We start from the raw sequence: 18958 nt of genomic DNA on the forward strand, positions 1-18958 counted from the left end.
GCGGTGTTCACGGACTTCATCGCCTACCGTAGTACCCGGTTCTGTTTCAACCAACTCATGACAAAACTCGAAAAACTCCAGCATCAGATTTCGCGTTTTATTGACTATCAAAAATGTTTTGCATACATTCCAAAAATACAGTTCTAAGCCTTATTTTTGAATTCCAAATCGATAAGTTTAGCAATTGTATTCAGTTGAATATTGGATGTCCCCTCGTAAATTGTTCCAATTTTACAGTCACGATAATATTTCTCCACAGGGAATTCTTTAGTGAAACCGACACCTCCCAGCCATTCGACACATTTTGAGGTGGTGTTGGTGGCGACCTGAATATAAGTTGATTGGCTGCGTAGCGACTCGGTTACGGTGGTTACCTGAGAAGCGAAAAGTTTCGCCATAGCCGCCTCACGAACGAATGGAAGACCGTTCTCCTTCATACGAGCAGCGTTGTAGACCAAGAGACGGGCGGCCTCGATTTCGGTACGGATTTGAGCGATTTGGTGTTGCATTCCCTGAAAATATCAATGTATTTGTGAGGTAATTATAGTATTTCAGGCTTTTTAGCTACCTGGAAATCGATAAGTCTCTCTCCAAACTGTTCTCTCTGCTGAAGATATGGAATCGTTTGATCGAAACATCCTTGAGCCAGACCGAGCATCTGAGCTCCGATTCCGATTCTTCCGGCATTGAGGCACTCGATCGCATACTTGTAACCTGGAATGTATTCATTGACTACTATAGTGAAATGGTATTCCATCAAAATACCTTTTCCATATTCTCCCAAAATCGCCGACTTGGGAACACGGACGTTGTCGAAATGAATGGGACAGGTGGAAGATGCGCGGATTCCGAGTTTGTCTTCCTGCAAATGGATGGGGTCGTCAGATTTGAAAAGTATCTGGTTGGGTGTATAGAGGAAGGATAGGGGTTTGCTTTTGTAGTGGACGGTTTTGGCATGACGCCGTGAAAACGAAAGCGAGGAAAACGGTCAGATCTCAATTTCTAGTAAAGTCATAAAAAAGTTGTCAACTACAAAATTCTTAAGCATGGAATTAGCTACATTTTGTTAGTTAATTATATTTTGATAGCCGCCACAGCTTTTGAGTTATAAGACCCAGAATACAAAAGCAAGGGGGAATAAGCTAGGACTAGAGAAACTGTCATATCTCAATTTTGTGCATAGCTATCAAAAAGTTGTCAACTGCGAATCTGATCAGTATAACATTATCTATATTTTGACAGTTGACGACTTTTTGATAGCAAACCCCGTTTCCGAGATATGACTCTCGATGTCTCCGTCACTCTCTTTCCCTCTTTTTAAAACTACCACTTTTGTAGTTGTGTATCTCAAAAACCAATTGAGGTATCGAGAAGTTTTGAAAAACAAAAACCATCTACATAATATAATCTACATTTTATTAGTTAACAACTTTTTGATAGCGCCTCTATCTTTTGAGATATGACACCAGACTCAAGAGCTCATATCTCCAGACTCGGCGGAGCTAACAAAAAAGTGTCAACTACAAAAATGAAGCTCTAGATGAAATCTACAATGCAAGATAGACCTAACTAACCGGTTTACCAATACTGAATCCCTTGCTGTCCTTGTCAACCATGAAAGCAGTGATTCCTTTGTATCCTTGACTTGGATCAGCATTTGCAAATAACAAGAAAGCCTCCGAATGTTCTGAATTCGTAATCCACATTTTCGATCCATTAATAATATAATCATCTCCATCTTTCTTCGCAGTTGTCTTCAAAGCGAATGCATCTGAACCTGAACTGACTTCAGAGAGAGCAAACGACCCGACTGCTTCAGTGACACTTCTCGGAAGATATTTCTGTTTTTGTTCTTCCGTTCCGAGTTCAATGATGAGAGGAACAAAGAGTGTGTTGTGTACATCGACGAGAGCTGCCACAGATGCATCAACCTTTGAGATTTCTTCAATGACGAGGACGGCATCGAAGAACGTTGAACCGGAGCCACCGTACTTTTCAGGGACTTCGATACCCATTAGCTGGAAATTGTGAGATTTAAAATTTGCTTCAAAACTGTGTCTTACCCCATTATCAAAGCATCCTTTCAGCACTCTGTCATCCATTTCCCCCTTTCTATCCATCTCCCGAACCAACGGTTGAATCACATCCCCAGCGAAACGTCGAACAGTTTCTACGAACGAATTTTCAGTCTCCGAGAGCAACTGAAGTGGTTGAGGGGTGACGTCATCGGTACGGTATTTCTGGGAGAATGAAGCAGATGACGTGGAATTCAGAAGGCGGTGGGAGGTATTGAGACGGAGAACACGGGCGAGAAGGGACATGATTTCAATTGAGAATTGAATTAGTTTATGGGGGGAAATGTGGGAAAGTGAAGGGGATTTTTTGTTTATTTTTTATTGTTTTGTAGTGGTTTACGTGGCAGAGAAATGAAGAAAGTCACGCAGATAATAATTTTATTGATAATAATTTTATTATATTCTCAAAATGACGTCTTCTGCACCAAAAATTCAGATATCGAAAACTTGTCAAATTTCGGTCCGGGCTGAGATTTTGTTCGGCCCGGATTCAAGAAAAGGTACCTAGGTACCTATTTTAAAACCGGATTTTTTAATTTTTCAAAGATTTTCCATCAAAAATATCCAATTTCTTGATGCATAAATAGCTTTTGATTGAATTCTGAAGAAAAGTAAAAAATTGAAACAAAAAAATTCAAAAAATCGACAGCGGAAAAGGGGAGAAACCGTTGCTTTATATATCCTTGCCGCCGGCCGGCTTCACTCCTGTGCCGCATGGTTAAGGCCGGTGCGTCGTCGCGTCCGATCTGGCAAGTTAGGCAACGTTGACTATTTCTCTTTAGAAAATGATCTTCTTTATGTTTTCCTCCGATTTTTACAACAATTTCCGTCAATAGTGTGAACATTTCGCTCTACATCTCAATTTCCCTTCGAAACCCTTGGAAATGATCCGCAACTCGGCTCTAGTTATACAAACACAATGTCTCTGCGGGAGTATTGCAAAAACTGTATGCCCTGATTGCCAAACGGGGGAACGTTCCTCTCCGCCCACCAGTAGCCGTACACTAATGAGCCATCCTGCCTTGTCCTCCCGACTATTGCGCACGGTTTGTCGAGGCAGCCACCTCTCCTTATTCTCCCGCCAAAATCAATTTTTTCTAGTTAGGATATGCTCTATCGTTCTCTATCCTTGTTTTTTCAATCATATGCTTCTAAAATCCTGGTTACAGATGTCAACTCCTGACTCATATGACACGCCCCAATCGATCAACTACATAGGATTCAATCAAGACTCTAAGTAAGTTGAATTCTGGGAGATTACTCGATTTTGGTCCGAAATTACTCGATATCAGAATCTGAATCAGTGAAACTAATTGCCGGTGTTTTCTTTTGGAAATAATCAAAATCCGATGACTTTCATTGAGAACTGACTCCAAAATTCAAATCTTCACTGTGGTTCCATTCATTCAAAATCAATGTCTTCCCAGGAGGTTTCCCAGATTCTCGTAGTGAGGGAGGGCCGCGCGACCCCCGGCACTCTGTGACGTCGCTAATGACTACTGTAGTGTGAAGAGGGGGAAAAGAGGTGCTTGGGGTGATGATCCCACAAGCAAAATAAACTTTGTGTACCTTTCTCCACGTCGCTTGTCATTTGTCAACTGTTTCTTGCACCTAAAGTACCGTGTAGTAAGATAAACAATTAGGCTTTTATTTAGTTGAAAATAACCAATTTTGAAAGGATGTTACGGTATCACTGATTGTCCGATCAAATAAAATTTTTTATGGATCGTATAGAACAAAGGTAGAACTCCAATTTTGTAGTTGAAAACTTTTTTGTACGAATACTCCCTAGAGAGTTACATATCGACAAAGTAAACTCTCTCTCCAATCGCCCCTTTGATTAGTATACGGTAATGTAGTGAGTAGGTGCACAGCATGGAAGGGAAAGTTTCTAGTTTGAAAGTCGAATCCCACAATACGCTACAAATAATTTAAAATCAAATCAACATTTCAACTATCCTATGGCCAGAGATTGCTGAAAAATAATTATCTATACTTATTCTGAACTGCGCCTAGTAATTATATCGTTTCAGAATCATATCTGTTGGCCACAAAGATGGTTTCATGTTTTACAAAACTGCAGATGTCATCGAAAATTCAATTCTCGAATGCAGAAGCCAAAGTCTGAAAGGTATGTTGTCAACATAGTTAGAACAAATAAAACAACAAAATTTAAGATTTGAATCTCAACAATTGTAACATCATCGAGCGGCTCTTCACCTCCTCTCTGATGGTTGTGGTCTCCCAGAGAGATCTACGTGTATTGCATGTCACCAGCAATCACATCATCTGCGATCATCGATTCAACAAGTCGATTCTTTCTGTTCGACTCAACAAAATGGTAACGATACTCTTTTTTAAAAATATAATTCCTGATAGTTACAGCGAATCGTTGTGTGCCTGGAGGATTGTATCTACATCTACAATCTCAACGACATGAAAATGCTGCATATGATCGTGGACACTCCGATGAACAAACTCGGAGTCGTGGACATGACCATTAACTCAGGAAACACGTTTCTTGCTTATCCAGGAAGCACTGACACTGGATCTGTGCATCTCTTCGATGCCATCAATCTATCCTCTGTCAACACGTTTGTTGCTCACGAGGGAACTCTGGCATGTCTCAAGTTCAATCAAGATGGAAATATGCTTGCGACTGCCAGCACAAAGGGAACTGTCATTCGAGTCTACTCTGTTCCAGACGGACATCGCCTCTTTGAGTTCCGTCGTGGAGTCTCTCGTTTTGTTACCATTCACTCTCTCTGCTTCTCGTCTGATTCCAAGTTTCTCGCTTCTTCTTCGAACACTGAGACAGTTCACGTCTTCAAACTCGAGAAATCTGGAGAAGATGATTCTAAACCGTAAGTGATACAATTTCGATGTTATTGTTTTATGATTTATTGATTTTCAGAGAAGCTCCGGCCAATTTCGCAGAGGCTGCTGCTGGATGGTTTAATACAATCAACCAAACTGTCTCTGCCTACATGCCATCTCAATTCACGCAAGTCTCGGAGCTAATAACAACGGAGCGTAGTTTCGCTACAGCTAAGCTCCCGTGCGCCATCGGAAGCAATCGAGTTGCTCTTGTTGAGTAAGTTTTTTGTCACTGGAAAATGTGATATTCAGAATCAGCCCGACGAGCGCTTTGAGAAAAGTATAACCATGCCACGATTTGACGCAAGTTGGGTCTCACGGCGAAAACTACAGTAATCCACCCGGACTACTGTAGCTATCGCGCCGAGACCCAATTTGCGGTGAACCATGGCATGATTATACTTTTCTGAAAGCTCTCAACGCACTGAAAAAGATTTCGATGCCGGTTTTCTAAAAAAAGTGGATATTCGAGAGTATGTCTCGATTTTTTGATTTTTTAGTTTTTCAGAAAAGTATAATATAAAGTGTATGTTTGGACGCAAGTTGGGTCTTGACGCAAAAATTACAGTGAAATCGAATAAGAGCCCCAACTTTTTTCAAACCAATTAATAATTATACTTTTCTGAAAGCTAGCTCTTGATTAGCTAAAAACTGCCGTGATGATCTTTTTCAAGAAAATCCAAAAAACTAAAACATCGAGAATTTTTTCCGAACTTCCATATTTTCTTTTTCTTGTAAACATGTATCGAAATTATTTTCAGCGCGTTGAGAGTTTTTAGAAAAGTATAATCACGCCAAGTTTTGACGCAAGTTGGGAAAAACTACAGTAATCCACGCAGACTACTGTAGCTATTGCACCGAGACCCAATTTGCGGCTAGCCACGATTATACTTTTCTAGAAGCTCTTAACATGCTTCAAATTGCTGTGATGATCTTTTTCAAGAAAATCCAAAAAGTCAAAAATCGAGAAGTTTTTTTTTCGAATTTCCAGATTTTTCCAGTTTTTTTTTGAAAACCGGTATCGAAATCGTTTTCAGTGCGTTCAGAGCTTTCAGAAAAATATAATCATGCCATGGCTCACCGCAAATTGGGTCTCGGCGCGATAACTACAGTAGTCCGGGTGGATTACTGTAGTTTTTGCATAGAAACCCGGATCGTTTTCAACTCTGTCATGATTATATTTTTCTGAAAGCGTTTGGGAATAACATTGATTTTCGAAAAAAAAAATCGGAAAATTGTGATTTTATTCTACTTTCAGTTTTTCTCTTAAAGAACTTATATAGATGCATATATTTTTTTAATTGAAATATTTCGTTTCAGCCTTTAATAGCTCTCCACATAATCAATTTTGTTTTTTTTTTCAGACACAAAAACCATCAATTCCTGTTGGTTGCCACTTTCGATGGGTATGTCTACGCGTACCGAATGCATCCAGAAGGCGGTGAACTCGATCTCATCAAGCAACATGGAATCGGACCAAAAGCCAGAAACGTTCCGAACCTGGACAATCAAAGTGACTTCCAACCAATGCTCCATACCAGCGGATAATAATTATTTGGCAACAAACCGTTCAAATTGTGCACCACTTCTCACTCCACTTCTTTATTTTATTTCGTTTGGTTTTCAGCTGAAATAAATTTGAATTGATCTGGAAAAATGCTTTGGAACATGTATCAATGTACAATTGGGACTTTTTTAGATGGTCAACCCGGTTTTGGGGTGTTTTCATTCACTGATTTTTATGCCAATTTTTGATATCAAAACTCAAAAACCTGTCGTGAAAAAAACTTTCACTGTGATAAGTTTTCGGATACATAGTTTTCGAAAAAATCGTTCGAAAAATGTTGAAAATTTCTCCTGGTTTCTAGAGTTCTATCCTTATAATACTTACTGTTTTCATAGAAATCCAAGACTTTGCAAAAAAACTCACTTTTCAAACATTTCTTTCTTGAATTTTTCATCGAATTTTTCGGTTTTTCGGTACCACCTACGTCATTCTTTCTCTCGAAATCCAAAATTTTTATTGAAATTCTGGAAATATGTGATTTTTTGGTGGAAATGATTCTAACTCGACTTCAAAATTCCATCAATTTCTCTTGAGATTCGAGGACGAACCATGTTTTTCTAAGAAACGAGGATGGGTCAAAATACTTCCCTGTCATCTTTTATGATTCTGTTGTTCTCTGCGGAATGATTCATCTCCAATGACCCCTCTCTAGTTTACACATCTTTCCGTGCGAACGGCTTTTCCCCCTCATTTTATGCATACTCTCCTCTTTGCACCTCTCTAATCTCAACTATTTAAACTTATTCTAATCAATAAAATTGCAACATATCAAAGTGTTAGAAGAAACCTATAGGACAAGAGTCTTCATCATTTTATATTATCTTCTCGTTATTTACTTTAGTTTAGACTTGAATATGAGCCTTATATAAGTGTTTATTGAGGCGGTATGTGGGAGAAACCTCCCAGCAGTGCCGGTGTCTCCTCTGCACTCATTAATATACAAATACACCAGTGCATATGATTGTATACAGAGATATTCGGACGGTATAGAATACGAAATGAGCTTAACTACCCTTTCACAGTTTTGTAGAAAATAGAAATTTTCAGTTTCTTCTCTATGGCTGAATATCTTTAAACAGTCAATGCTAATTTTCAAAGTTCTCAAATTTATGAAAAGTGGGTATGGCTTAGCGAACATCTAAAAAGTGATTGAATTCAATTTTTGGAATACAAAATCCTCCGAAAAACTTGGAAGTGCTGTCCCAGGATGTCTGGAATTCACACAACCATCTATCATTCAGAATTTTTCCGTTCTAAGGTGTTAGATTTCTAACATTTCTGAGATTTCTACTAAGCCCGCCCCTAAAATCAATGGTTTTTTGCTGATAATCATCATATTTCTGGAATTCCAAACTGGTTATGATCATTTTTTCTGTCTGTGTGTCTGTCATTCTAGTTTAATTCTCTAAGAAGATCTGGAATTGCCAAACTAAACATTTCAAAAATAACCAAACAATTTATTTTCAGAAACAAAGATTACGCCTCCTTTCGAATCCCAAATGGAAACAAGTTCTAATTTTTCCTTTTTTCACCAGTTCTGAAAAGAAAGCTCCTTCGCATTTAAAATTTTTTTTATATTTAGAAAATACTTTTTCAAACTATAAAATTCCAATTTTCAGCCCGAGATGCCACCAAAAAAGCACAACAAAGGACGTCCGAAAAAGAAGAATTCTGGAGAGACTAGTAAACCGAAGGAGGAAATGACTCAACTGCAAAAGCAAGAAGCTCAAACTGCAGCTTATGAGCAGAAAAATAAGGTATATTCCCATTTTGAGAGAAAAAGTGGGCGGGACCTAATTCATGGGCGGACGAGTTTAGTTTTTCAAATTTTCCTTTTAATAGTGTTTTCACAGATATAGAACTAAGCGGTTGAGCTTTCAAAACAAATTGGCATGACCTATTTTGACTATTTTCATGATTCAAAAGAAGTGGTTTTGAAGCTTTTGGGTTGAGCTACAAAAATCTATCAACTTTAGCTGTTTTCAGTTGAAAATGACCAACTTTGAGAGTGTGTCATGTCAATACTGATTGTCCCATCAAATAGATTTTTAATGAATCATACAGAACAAAAGTAGAGCTTTATTTTTGTAGTTGACAACTTTTTTGTACGAACGCTCCCTAGCAAGTTACGTATATATATATATATATATATAAAGTAATTACTCCCTCAAATCGACCAATTTCAGTGCAGAATAGTGCGATTTTTGAGCTGTCGTCTAAAAAGGACCATAACTCTCTAGGGAATGCTCGTACAAAAAAGTTGTCAACTACAAAAATGAAGCTCTACCTTTGTTCTGTATGATTCATTAAAAATCTACTTGATAATCAGTATTACCATGACACACTCTCAAAATTGGTCATTTTCAACTCAGGTATTTTTTGGCGAGGGTTGGGCAGTGAAAATGTTAAAAGGGCCATGTGGCCATTGAATAGGGCAAATTGCCCACAAAAAGGACCACATGGCCCAGTGGGCACTAGTTTGGCGCGGGTTGGGCACAAGCTGGAGAGTTGGTTGCCGAAAGGAGAGTCTGGTTGGATGTGGGCACGAGTTGGGCACCTGTTTGGCCCCGGTTGTTTGGCGCGAAGTGGGCACAAGTTGAGAAATCGCGCTCTACAGCACACGCTGATTTTTCAAATTTATTTCGTTTCTTTTTCAATTCTTTCGTCCTTCTATTTTATGCTACTTTTTTCAATTAGAAGATGAGACAATCTACACAGATCCGCCGATAAAACAGGTAAGACGCTACTATTTTCTTTGTTTTATTTCTTTTTCTTTCGATTTTTGACAAATTTCAGCGGAACAAGAAATAAATTCAGCAATACGAGCATCTTCATCAACTACGCGCTCCGGCTACTCCACTGCCCGTCTCTTTTTTTTCGCATTTACTTTAAATTTTTCGTTTTAATTTGTATATTTGTAACTTTTACTACAAATTATATTCTTCTCCTGTATTCCTATTCCCCATTTTAAAGTTTGACAAATTCTAGTTTATTTTATCTTATTATTTCTCACCATTATTACTGAAATTACTATTTTGTGTTGAATTTTGATGAAAATAGTAGAAAAGTACAAAAATGTGTAATCTGGTAATTATAGTCCTAAACGGTAAAGAGCGAAAGGAGAGGAATGCCGCTCGTTGTACCAAATCTCGGCACTTTGCCCACGAAGGCCACAGCCCTCAAAACCGGCACGAGTGCCGGCGTAGGTCAGGCGCCGCGGCCCTTTTCTCTCGGCCATGCTGCCCATTTCGTGGGCAAAGTGCGAAAAAATACCTGAGAACTGAAAACAGCTAAAGTTGATAGCTTTTTGTCCGGTACTGTGAATACAACATACCTGAATTTCCATAAGTAAAAGTTATAAGTTTGAATTTATTTTTTTCCTTTGTGTTTTCCCAGAAATAGAACCGTGCGTTGGAGCGCATTTGCTGACTTTTCTAACCCTCTTTCATAAGCCATTTTCATCACAACTCATTTTTAGAGCTTCAGAACAAAAAGTTATTAATAAAAAAATACTAATTAACTCAGTCAGCAAACTAATTATCATTTTTCAATCAAAAATTATAGCCACAAATAAGTAGTAATTAGATTAGATGGTTAGTTAACCACCACATTTTATTATACAATTTGTATGTCACTTGCAAAATTTGCCGCCAATTCTAGTGGAGCGTGGTTGATTTTCAGTACTTATCATATTTTTTCAGGAGTACGAAGCAGAATTGGAGAAGGCTCGAAAGGAGCTTGAGACGGCGGAACGAGTTTTTGGAGAAATGGATGTAGCCGCCAATCTTATAATCAACCACTGTGGAAATATGGCTGAAAGTGATCCAGTGAGTTTTCATCTCGAATCGTGTTAGGTGCTTTAAAGTTTGAAGACTCCATTATTAGAAAGATTTGTACTTGAAAATTGGTTAAACATGTATTTTTTAAATTCTGAAACAATTCAAATTAAATTAAAATCAATCCTAATTTTTTCAGTTGTACGATGTGACGATGAAGAAAAAAGATAAAGCGAAACGTGAAGCGAGAATTGCGGAAGCGATAAAGTTGGATAAGGAAAGGAATGTGGCGAAGTGGGAGATGATGGTGAAGCATTTTAATAAGGTTCGTAAGGAATGTTATAAATTTAAAAAATTGATGAGATGGATATCAGAAGGCAGATGCAAAAGGATAGACATCTGGACATCAGTACTCAGAAACACACCGACAGACAACAATTCAGTGGACACAGTTCACGCAGACATTCCATTTTCGTCAAATACTTGCAATTTCAGCAGTTTTTAATTTAAAGCTCCTTGACTAATCTCTTGAAAGTTAAAAGTCGGCACTAGACGGGATACGGTGAATAAATGTAGAACACAGACATCTGCACGTACAATATTTGTCATCTATAGAAAATTGATAAATATATCTGAGAACAAAACAAGTTTCCTTTCAGAAGCTCAACGTGGCCACTGGTGCCAGTTCCACCGACGACCACGAGTAGTCATCGACGTTCTCAGGATCACGTGGGGCCCAGAGATAGGTAGGCGGAGCTGATAAAACTGAAAAGATTGGCAGAAAACTCAATGAGTAGTTTTCTTCCAAAATTGATAATTTTATTGATTACCAAAAACATTCTATCTGTAAATTCGAACATCAATATCTGACAAACTGAAAAATAATGGAAAATGGGTTTTAAGATGGGATGAACGGTTTAAAGGAGGAGTGAAGTCATATTCTTTTATTACAGATTTCGATATTTCTGGAAATTCTACGAAACTTTTATTATTTACGCACATTTTGCTTTAAACGCCACAATTCTTGTTCACCTTACTTTTACCGCACCACAGTACCCTGCACGAGGAACAAGCTCGCAAAAAAAACGCGAAACGCGCACACCAGAGTTGCGCGGAATTCCGAATTCCGACTTCCGACTTCCGGGCATTTTTTCACTTCCGACTTCCGTTTTGAAAATTTTACTTCCGACTTCCGACTTCCGGATTTGGAGTTTCACTTCCGACTTCCGTCATTTCATAAGAGTGGAGATTAGGAAAAGTAAATTTCTCAGAAATACAAGGAAAAATGGTCTAAAAGGACAGAAAATAGGCTTTTCTTCAGCCAAAAACTAGTTTCTCACTGATTTTTGTGAATTTCATGATATTTTCTTTGAGAATTTTTAAATCTTTGCGAAGAAATTTACTTCCGACTTCCGACTTCCGGGCATTTTTTCACTTCCGACTTCCGACTGCCGACTTCCGACTTCCGGATTTGAAAAAATCACTTCCGCGCAACTCTGGCGCACACCTTTCAAAATTCCTCACACTGTCTGCGTGTCTCTCGTTCGCATACTCTCTCGCTTAGTGATTAGAGAAATCACCATAGTTTTGCGATTTTCTGACATTTTCAGCATTATTTCACATCAAAAAGTCATAAAAATCAAAAAACAATTCCTCTTGAGAATCGTCGATTAGCAAAACTCAGATTTTTAGAATTTTCGAAAATTTTGCAAAATCAGAGGTTTTACACTATTTTTTCTTCATTTTATGGTTTGTTTCTGTTCAGAAACCGATTTCCGACTTTGAAAATTGAAAATCCAGCTGAAATAATGCCGAAAAACTCGGTTTATTCGGTGCCGTTGGAAAACAGACTTTGCATGAAACTGGGAATAGCACCACGAATACACAATATTAGAGTATGAAAACTCACAAAATTTTACAAAAAGTCTTCCTCTACACGAAATGGATATGCATTCTGAGAACGCGTTTCGGTAAATCGAGATATTCAAGCCTTTATATGCTCGACTCAGTAAAATGTTGCTTTTTCTGTTGAGTATTACTGTAGACAATGCGAACGTGCCCTGCGGCGAATTTTCATTTTTTTGTTTGCGCGTTCTCCGTGCAGAGTGCTGTGCGCACGGAAATTAATTGAATACAACAATTTTTGCAGGATAACCGCAATTCGAAATTCGTCTCCGACAAGAGACTCATATTCAAACTATTCTCTACTGTTGTCCCGTTTTGCACTTTTTAATTGCTTCTTCCTCTACCAATCCTCCGTCTAGCTCTGTTCCCAATTGTCTTTCCGCTTTTCCTATCATACTAAACTCTTATAAATTTGAATTTGTTATCTTCTTTGTTCCCGCTTGTTTCCCGTTTATAACATCATAAAAAAGTTACCTGAGATATACTGAAATTTACCCTCCCAATCAGGATAAAAATAGGGAAATTAACTCTGACAGAGGACTGACAGAGACTCTTACACAAAACATTTAATCAATTCTAATAGTAAGCAGTTTCACCTTTATTTCGGGAGAAAATACGATAAATAAAGAGAAATAGATCAATCCGAGTGAATTCATTCATTTTTTTCCCAATAGTGAACAATAAACGTCGTCGTTTCTTCCTGCATGCTGTTCGTTGTGGAAATAACCTGAAAGAATATTCGGCGGCGAAGTATTTTCTGAAATACTGTGACGTAAATAGCCGAATTTTTTTGATCAATCCAGCGGAGCGCGATTGAGTCATTCATTTCGGCGGGCAATTCAAATTTTATTTTGTGCCTAAATTAACAGTAACTAAGCGGAAAATCTTTTTTTAAAAGGAAAATGCGGAAAAAGAAAAGAAAAAGAAAGAAAAAATAATCTATTTTTTGAAAATTGTCATAATTTTTTTAATCGAAGAAACACTTACAGTGCGCGAAATATCTTTCGGACCTCTCAATTTTTCGAGCTCTGGAAAAACCAGAAGAGATATCGAAAATCTGTGAATTTTAAAAAAAGTTCATGTTCTTATCAATTTTCATACCCTCATACCACCAAAAATCACTTTTTCAGCCGCGAAATGTCTCAAGGACCACCTCGAAAATCGAATTTTCAGTGGATTTTTTGAAAAAATTTCTAGAAAAACTATTTTATGAGGATCTTTCCCTTGTTCAACATGTTCTTTTTGTTGTTTTTAAGGTATTTTTTCTCATTCCGTCTTTTTCGAGTCGGAAATCGGATGTTTGCCAGCTTCGAATTTTCACGATTTCAGATTTTCGGGACGTGAATCTTACTGTCGAAAAAATAAAGTTTCGACAAGGATTTTCAAAAAAAAGTTCGCGCGCTGAAACGCGCAAGCGCATAAAGTTCTGGGCGGAGCTTAAACTGCAAGCTTAAATAAGCGGCGCGGTTCTAATTCCAGTTGTTTTTTCCAAATTAAGAACCGCGCCACTTGCAGTTTAAGCTCCACCCAGAACTTTATGCGCTTGCGCGTTTCAGCGCGCGAAATTTTTTTTTTGAAAATTCTTGTCGAAACTTTATTTTTTCGACAGTAGTGCTCCGATCACGTATCATGCTAAAACTTCCAGGTGAAGTGAATCAAAATATTCCAGATAACAGCGTACATTCGATTAACGAAAATATTTCCACTATTTTCGAAAATTGTGTCCAATAGATTAATTCTTGGATCAGAATATTCTGCAGAATGAAGAAACACTTTGAAAAATGCCAAAATATTTCTCAAATACATTGAAAATGAGTTTAGAGATTTCCTCCAAGTCTTGAACGCAAGTTTTTAAAATAGTGGAATTTTGTCGAGATGGGTTCGAGAGTCCGGAGTATGACTTTTCAGAAAACAAATGTTATTATTCTTTCTTTGTACGATTTTATCAGGACTGTTTTCATTTACTTCACTGGAAAGTTTCAGATTGATACGTGATGGGGGAACTGAGAAACAAGTCGAATTTCTGAAACAGTGAATATTTCAGATGGGTTTTTTCAAATTCAAAGGTGAAAAAAATTTCATATCAGGTTCGAAAAAAAACGGAATGACATGGGAACCCCAAGGGGTCGCATGTTTGTAATCGTTCTAAACTGCTACCAGGTATTAAGGGCAGCTTGAATAGGCAACAAAAAATTGGGATCTGCCTAATCAAGTTGACCTTAATGCCTAGTAGTTATTTGGAACGATTCCAAACTCGCGATACTTGAGATTCCCTTGTGAGGAAAAAATACTTGAAAACAACGGAAAGAGCATGTTAAACAAGGGAAAGATCCTCATAAAATAGTTTTTGAGAAATTTTTTTCTACAAATCCACTGAAAATTCGATTTTCGAGGTGGTCCTTGAGACATTTCTCGGCTGAAAAAGTGTTTTTTGGTGGTACGAGGGTATGAAAATTGATAAGAACATGAACTTTTTAAAAAATTTACAGTCTTTCGATATCCTTTCTTGTTTTTCCAGAGCTCGAAAAATTGAAAGGTCCGAAAGATATTTCGCGCACTGTAAGTGTTTCTTCGATTAAAAAAATTATGAAAATTTCAAAAAAAAATTTATTTTTTCTCTTCTTTTTCCGCATTTTCCTTTTAAAAAAATCATTTTCCGCTTAGTGACTGTTAATTCAGGCAAAAAATAAAATTTGAATTGCCCGCCGAAATGAATGACTCAACCGCGCTCCGCTGGACTGATCAAAAAAATTCGGCTATTTACGTCACAGTCATTTTTATCGGGAAAATTTGAGAAAAATGAGGGAAAAAACGTGTGAAATGCAAGCGCGCTCTGTTGAACAGCGGCGAGAGAGCGGCCCACAATAGGAGAAATCTGAGAGACACAGAGAATGTGAATGGAGGGAATTTGAGTTATATAGTAATTTTAGTGAATTTTGACAATTTTTGTATCGAAAATGCGATAGGACTTGTTTTCAAATGTAACAAAACGATATTTGATATAAAACGGAGGAAATTCCAAACAAAATCACACTAATAACACTATCAACACGGACAAAATCGGTTTCTATGAGCGGGGCGAGGACAAAACTCGCCGAAAAAAATTTTTGCCAACGATAAGGGTTTCCGGTTTCACGTATAGTCCCCCACTATGTATGCAGACGCGCTCTATTGAGAAGCGTGGTTCACTTTTGCGTGACGGTGAACTTTCGAATTTTCTGTGCAAACACGCCGACAGTGGATGCGTGGATTGAATTAATGATTTGTTAGCAATTGTTGAAGAAAATAAATTAATTTTCCGCCAAATTCTCACAAAAATTATCAAATTTCAGACAAGGAGTGACGAAAAATAAGAAAGAAGCGATGAAAGAAGCGACGAAGGAAGTTAAAGGTTTATTTTCTTACAATATTGTTCCGTAAAAGTTATTTAAACCGTAGGCACTTTACTGTATTTCAGGGTTCAAAACAAGAAGAACTGGCGATGACAAGAAAACGAGGATGGGAAGAACAGTATGGAGGAGGAGCAAAGAAGAATGATGCTGGGCAACCGAAATGAGCTGAAAGAGAGAAAAAGAGAGAGGAATACAGAATGATTGAAGGTTAGTGAAGACGTAGGAAAAAAGCGCATAATAGTGTTGTATAGCGAAACGATGGAATAGAGATTATATTTTTTCAGGTCACTGTAAATGCAGAAACGAGGCACGCAGAAGCAGCGCACAAGCAGCAGAAGAAAGCAGAGCAGCCATGATAAAGATTTTTGTTGTATTCTTATTTTTTTGAAAAACTAGTTATACATAATAAAACAATGTTTTAAAGATAAATATTTTCATTTTATTAGGCTTTCCGAAAAAAATAACAGATGAAATGAGAAAAAGCAGCAGAATGAGAGGGCGGTCCGAAGCAGAAGAAGAGAAATTGAAGACGATTCCATAGTTGAAGTTGTAGTTGCAGATGCCATTGTAGATAGTGCTGTAAATGAGAAATGCCCTACGGGATAAATATAACTAAAGAAACAACGTTAGATGGAAAAATGACCTAAAAAATTATAGAAGTCGTGTCCACCCATCAGAAGATCCCGTCCGGCTGCCAAGAGGAGTACAAACTTCGAGAAGCCCGGAAGATGAGTAGTGGTCGATGTGGAGCCTGCAACAAATTGAATATTACTGAAAATGCTATAAAAAAGATAATTGATGTGAATAAACTCTTAAAAACACCTACAACTAAAACGTGTGTGTGTCTGTGTGAAAGAAATTGCATGATCTGTAGAAAATTCTTCAGTTAACTTATTATAAATATGAATGTGTGTAATAAACCTTAATTTGTCAAAAATCAGAATTGGGAATGGAGCAAGATTCAGGAGAAGTCATGCAAAAGTTGGTTCGAGAAAAAGAGGATGCAGTGCGTCAGCTCTCAGAGGCCAAAATGCTGCATGAAAATCAATTGAATTCAGTTATCCAAGAAAGAGATGTGTATAAGAAAAAGTGTTGGGTAATTTACAAATCAAATAGAAAGTGTATGAGAAAGGAAATGTTCAGATTGCACAGTCTGATAAGATAAGAAGTGAAGATAAGCTATCCAGCATCACGAAATTGTATAAAGCGAGTGAAAGGGAAGTGGAGAGATTGAAGAAGGAGGTTGCGCAACAGAGGAAATACTTGAGAGACTTTAAGGAAAAAGTTGGGAAAGAAGGGAAAAAAGAAGAAAAAGCAAGAGATCTTGTTCGATTCAAAGAATATGACTCCCTTCGACACGCTCCAACTATGGCTGATAGAGTTGAAAAAGGAATCACAGCTCTAGGAACCATAGCAGGTGCTTATTGACACAGAAACCGTTTAGTTACATCTATAATTTAGGGCAATCAAACTCCAGATTCTTCTACCGCCATATCTGCGACTCTCTCAATAAGCACCAACTTCAAAAGTTCAAGTTCTCAGCTTACGAGGGATTCCAGATGTACCACGATCTAAACTTCACAAGAAATCAGTTCGCCGGGTTAAAAAAATGGCTGAAAAATTTTGATATGTATGATCCACTCCCCTCACTTCGAAGAATAAAAGAAATAGAGGAAATAGTCGGATCCAAGGAATTTTTCACAGTCACACAAAAAAAAGTGTCAAATGGAAATGGTGGTGAGAAAACAGTGACAGCTGCCTATCTCAACAACTTGCAACAAGCCGTGAACGATAGAGTTCAGCAGTTGTTTGATAGTGAAAAATTGTTGTTTGATGAAAGCACAAAAGATGGAATATGGGTTACAATTCTTGGTAAATGGGAGTTGTTTTTTCTTTTTCCATAATTTGATTTTAGGTGACAAGGGTGGGGAAGAAGTGAAGTTATGCCTTGCCATCGGCAACACTTCCACTCCGAACAGTGCCAACAACCTTCTTCCTCTTGGCATCTACAATGACGATGAATCAGCAGAGAAAGTGATGGAGTTCTTAGGCCCTGTAGTTGAGCAGCTGAATCAATTAACTGATGTTCAAGTAAAAATTGGGGAAGAACTGGTTAAAATTCCAGTTCAGCAATTTCTTGTGGGGGACATGAAGTTTAATTATGAAATGATAGGGCATCAAGGGGCAGCTGCAGCTTGCAGTTGTCTCTATTGCTATTGTCCGGGACGACAAAAAATTTCTAACTACAAGAGAGGAGAGAAATGCATGCTTCGCACCGAAACTGGCTACTTTCTGAACAGTTTGAAAAGTGGAACGGCAAGAAAAAGCGTGAAAGAAGGGTCCTCATTCATTTTTAAACTAGTCCCCCTAAAAAGAATTGTTCCCTCAAGTCTCCATATTGTTATGGGCTTAGCTCAAACATATGGTTTTAACATCATTAAACAGTTAGCCGACAGCCAAGACGCTGCTGAACCGACCCCTCTACCTAAATCTTCTCAGAAACTGAAAAGAGAAGGAAAAGAAGGACTAGAGGAATCTGAGAGATTAGTGAAGGATTGTGATCTACATATTACCTCAATGGAATGTGTCAAGAAATCTTATGAAAACATCATTCTTAAAACTATCAACGATTCTGGGTTAGAAGAAGGAGAATGTGCATCAAAAATGTGTGTCTTTCGAGACTCAGCTATGGATACTGCCTCGTTTTTTACTGCATCTACAGTGAAATGCAATGGTTGTCACCTGACTCACCATTCGGTGTGCTCCGGAATGTGGACAGTCGACGAAATCGAGCAGACGCAGCGCCCAGGCTCCTTTGTGCAGTGTTTCGACTGCCTTCGCTTCTCGCCTACCAAAGTCTTCGAATCTTCCTCGAAACTTGTCGAATACCTGAAATTGGAACGTATTAAACGTTTCGATAAATCTGAGACAATTCGAAAAAATTTGAGAAGCGGATAGATGTGTGGAATGGAAACGGAGAGACCCGGAAACAACTAGAAAACATTTGGACCAAACTAGGAGCAGATATTTCTGCGCATAAACAAGACTTTTGTGGGAATCACATTCTCAAATTACTTGATGAGGCAGCAGTTGAAGAGTATTGCTCTGTATTGGAACAAACTCCTCAACTTTTTCACATCAAAAGTTTTCTGATTAACCTAGGAAAATTCCAAAAGCTATGTGTCTCTCGAGAGATGGATGATGGAGAAATTTCAGAGATGGAGTTAGCAATTGTAAGCTTTAATTTATCTTATATATCCACTTTCACATAATTTTTAACTTCTAGGATAACATCTGGCATCATCTCCAACAGTTTGCCGGTCATCTGAATGTAATTCCAAAACTACACGTCCTTCTCGAACACAC

General features: G+C 37.9%; 4 protein-coding genes across 4 annotated transcripts; 3 read left to right on the forward strand and 1 right to left on the reverse strand.

Moving 5' to 3' along the window:
• Positions 1-143: 143 nt before the first annotated feature.
• Positions 144-2321, reverse strand: GCK72_002851 (uncharacterized protein; the record flags this gene model as incomplete). The annotated part of the gene is made up of 6 exons (XM_053723647.1): positions 144-326; positions 375-512; positions 569-714; positions 766-862; positions 1575-2018; positions 2064-2321. 6 exons carry the CDS (start codon positions 2319-2321, stop codon positions 144-146), a joined length of 1266 nt encoding a protein of 421 aa, XP_053592292.1.
• Positions 2322-3220: 899 nt separating this feature from the next.
• On the forward strand, positions 3221-6500 carry GCK72_002852 (uncharacterized protein; the record flags this gene model as incomplete). Its single annotated transcript, XM_003099668.2, has 6 exons — positions 3221-3312; positions 4109-4206; positions 4253-4416; positions 4461-4939; positions 4990-5169; positions 6317-6500. 6 exons carry the CDS (start codon positions 3221-3223, stop codon positions 6498-6500), a joined length of 1197 nt encoding a protein of 398 aa, XP_003099716.2.
• A 1644-nt stretch (positions 6501-8144) lies between these two features.
• On the forward strand, positions 8145-11002 carry GCK72_002853 (uncharacterized protein; the record flags this gene model as incomplete). The annotated part of the gene is made up of 4 exons (XM_003099661.2): positions 8145-8276; positions 10221-10346; positions 10495-10620; positions 10955-11002. The coding sequence occupies 4 exons, from the start codon at positions 8145-8147 to the stop codon at positions 11000-11002; spliced, it is 432 nt and encodes a 143-aa protein (XP_003099709.2).
• Positions 11003-16565: 5563 nt separating this feature from the next.
• Positions 16566-18550, forward strand: GCK72_002854 (uncharacterized protein; the record flags this gene model as incomplete). Its single annotated transcript, XM_053723648.1, has 4 exons — positions 16566-16688; positions 16736-17009; positions 17054-17464; positions 17508-18550. The coding sequence occupies 4 exons, from the start codon at positions 16566-16568 to the stop codon at positions 18548-18550; spliced, it is 1851 nt and encodes a 616-aa protein (XP_053592293.1).
• Between the last annotated feature and the right edge of the window lie 408 nt (positions 18551-18958).

The sequence above is a fragment of the Caenorhabditis remanei genome, chromosome I, assembly GCF_010183535.1.
Source record: "Caenorhabditis remanei strain PX506 chromosome I, whole genome shotgun sequence".
Lineage (NCBI taxonomy): Eukaryota > Metazoa > Nematoda > Chromadorea > Rhabditida > Rhabditidae > Caenorhabditis > Caenorhabditis remanei.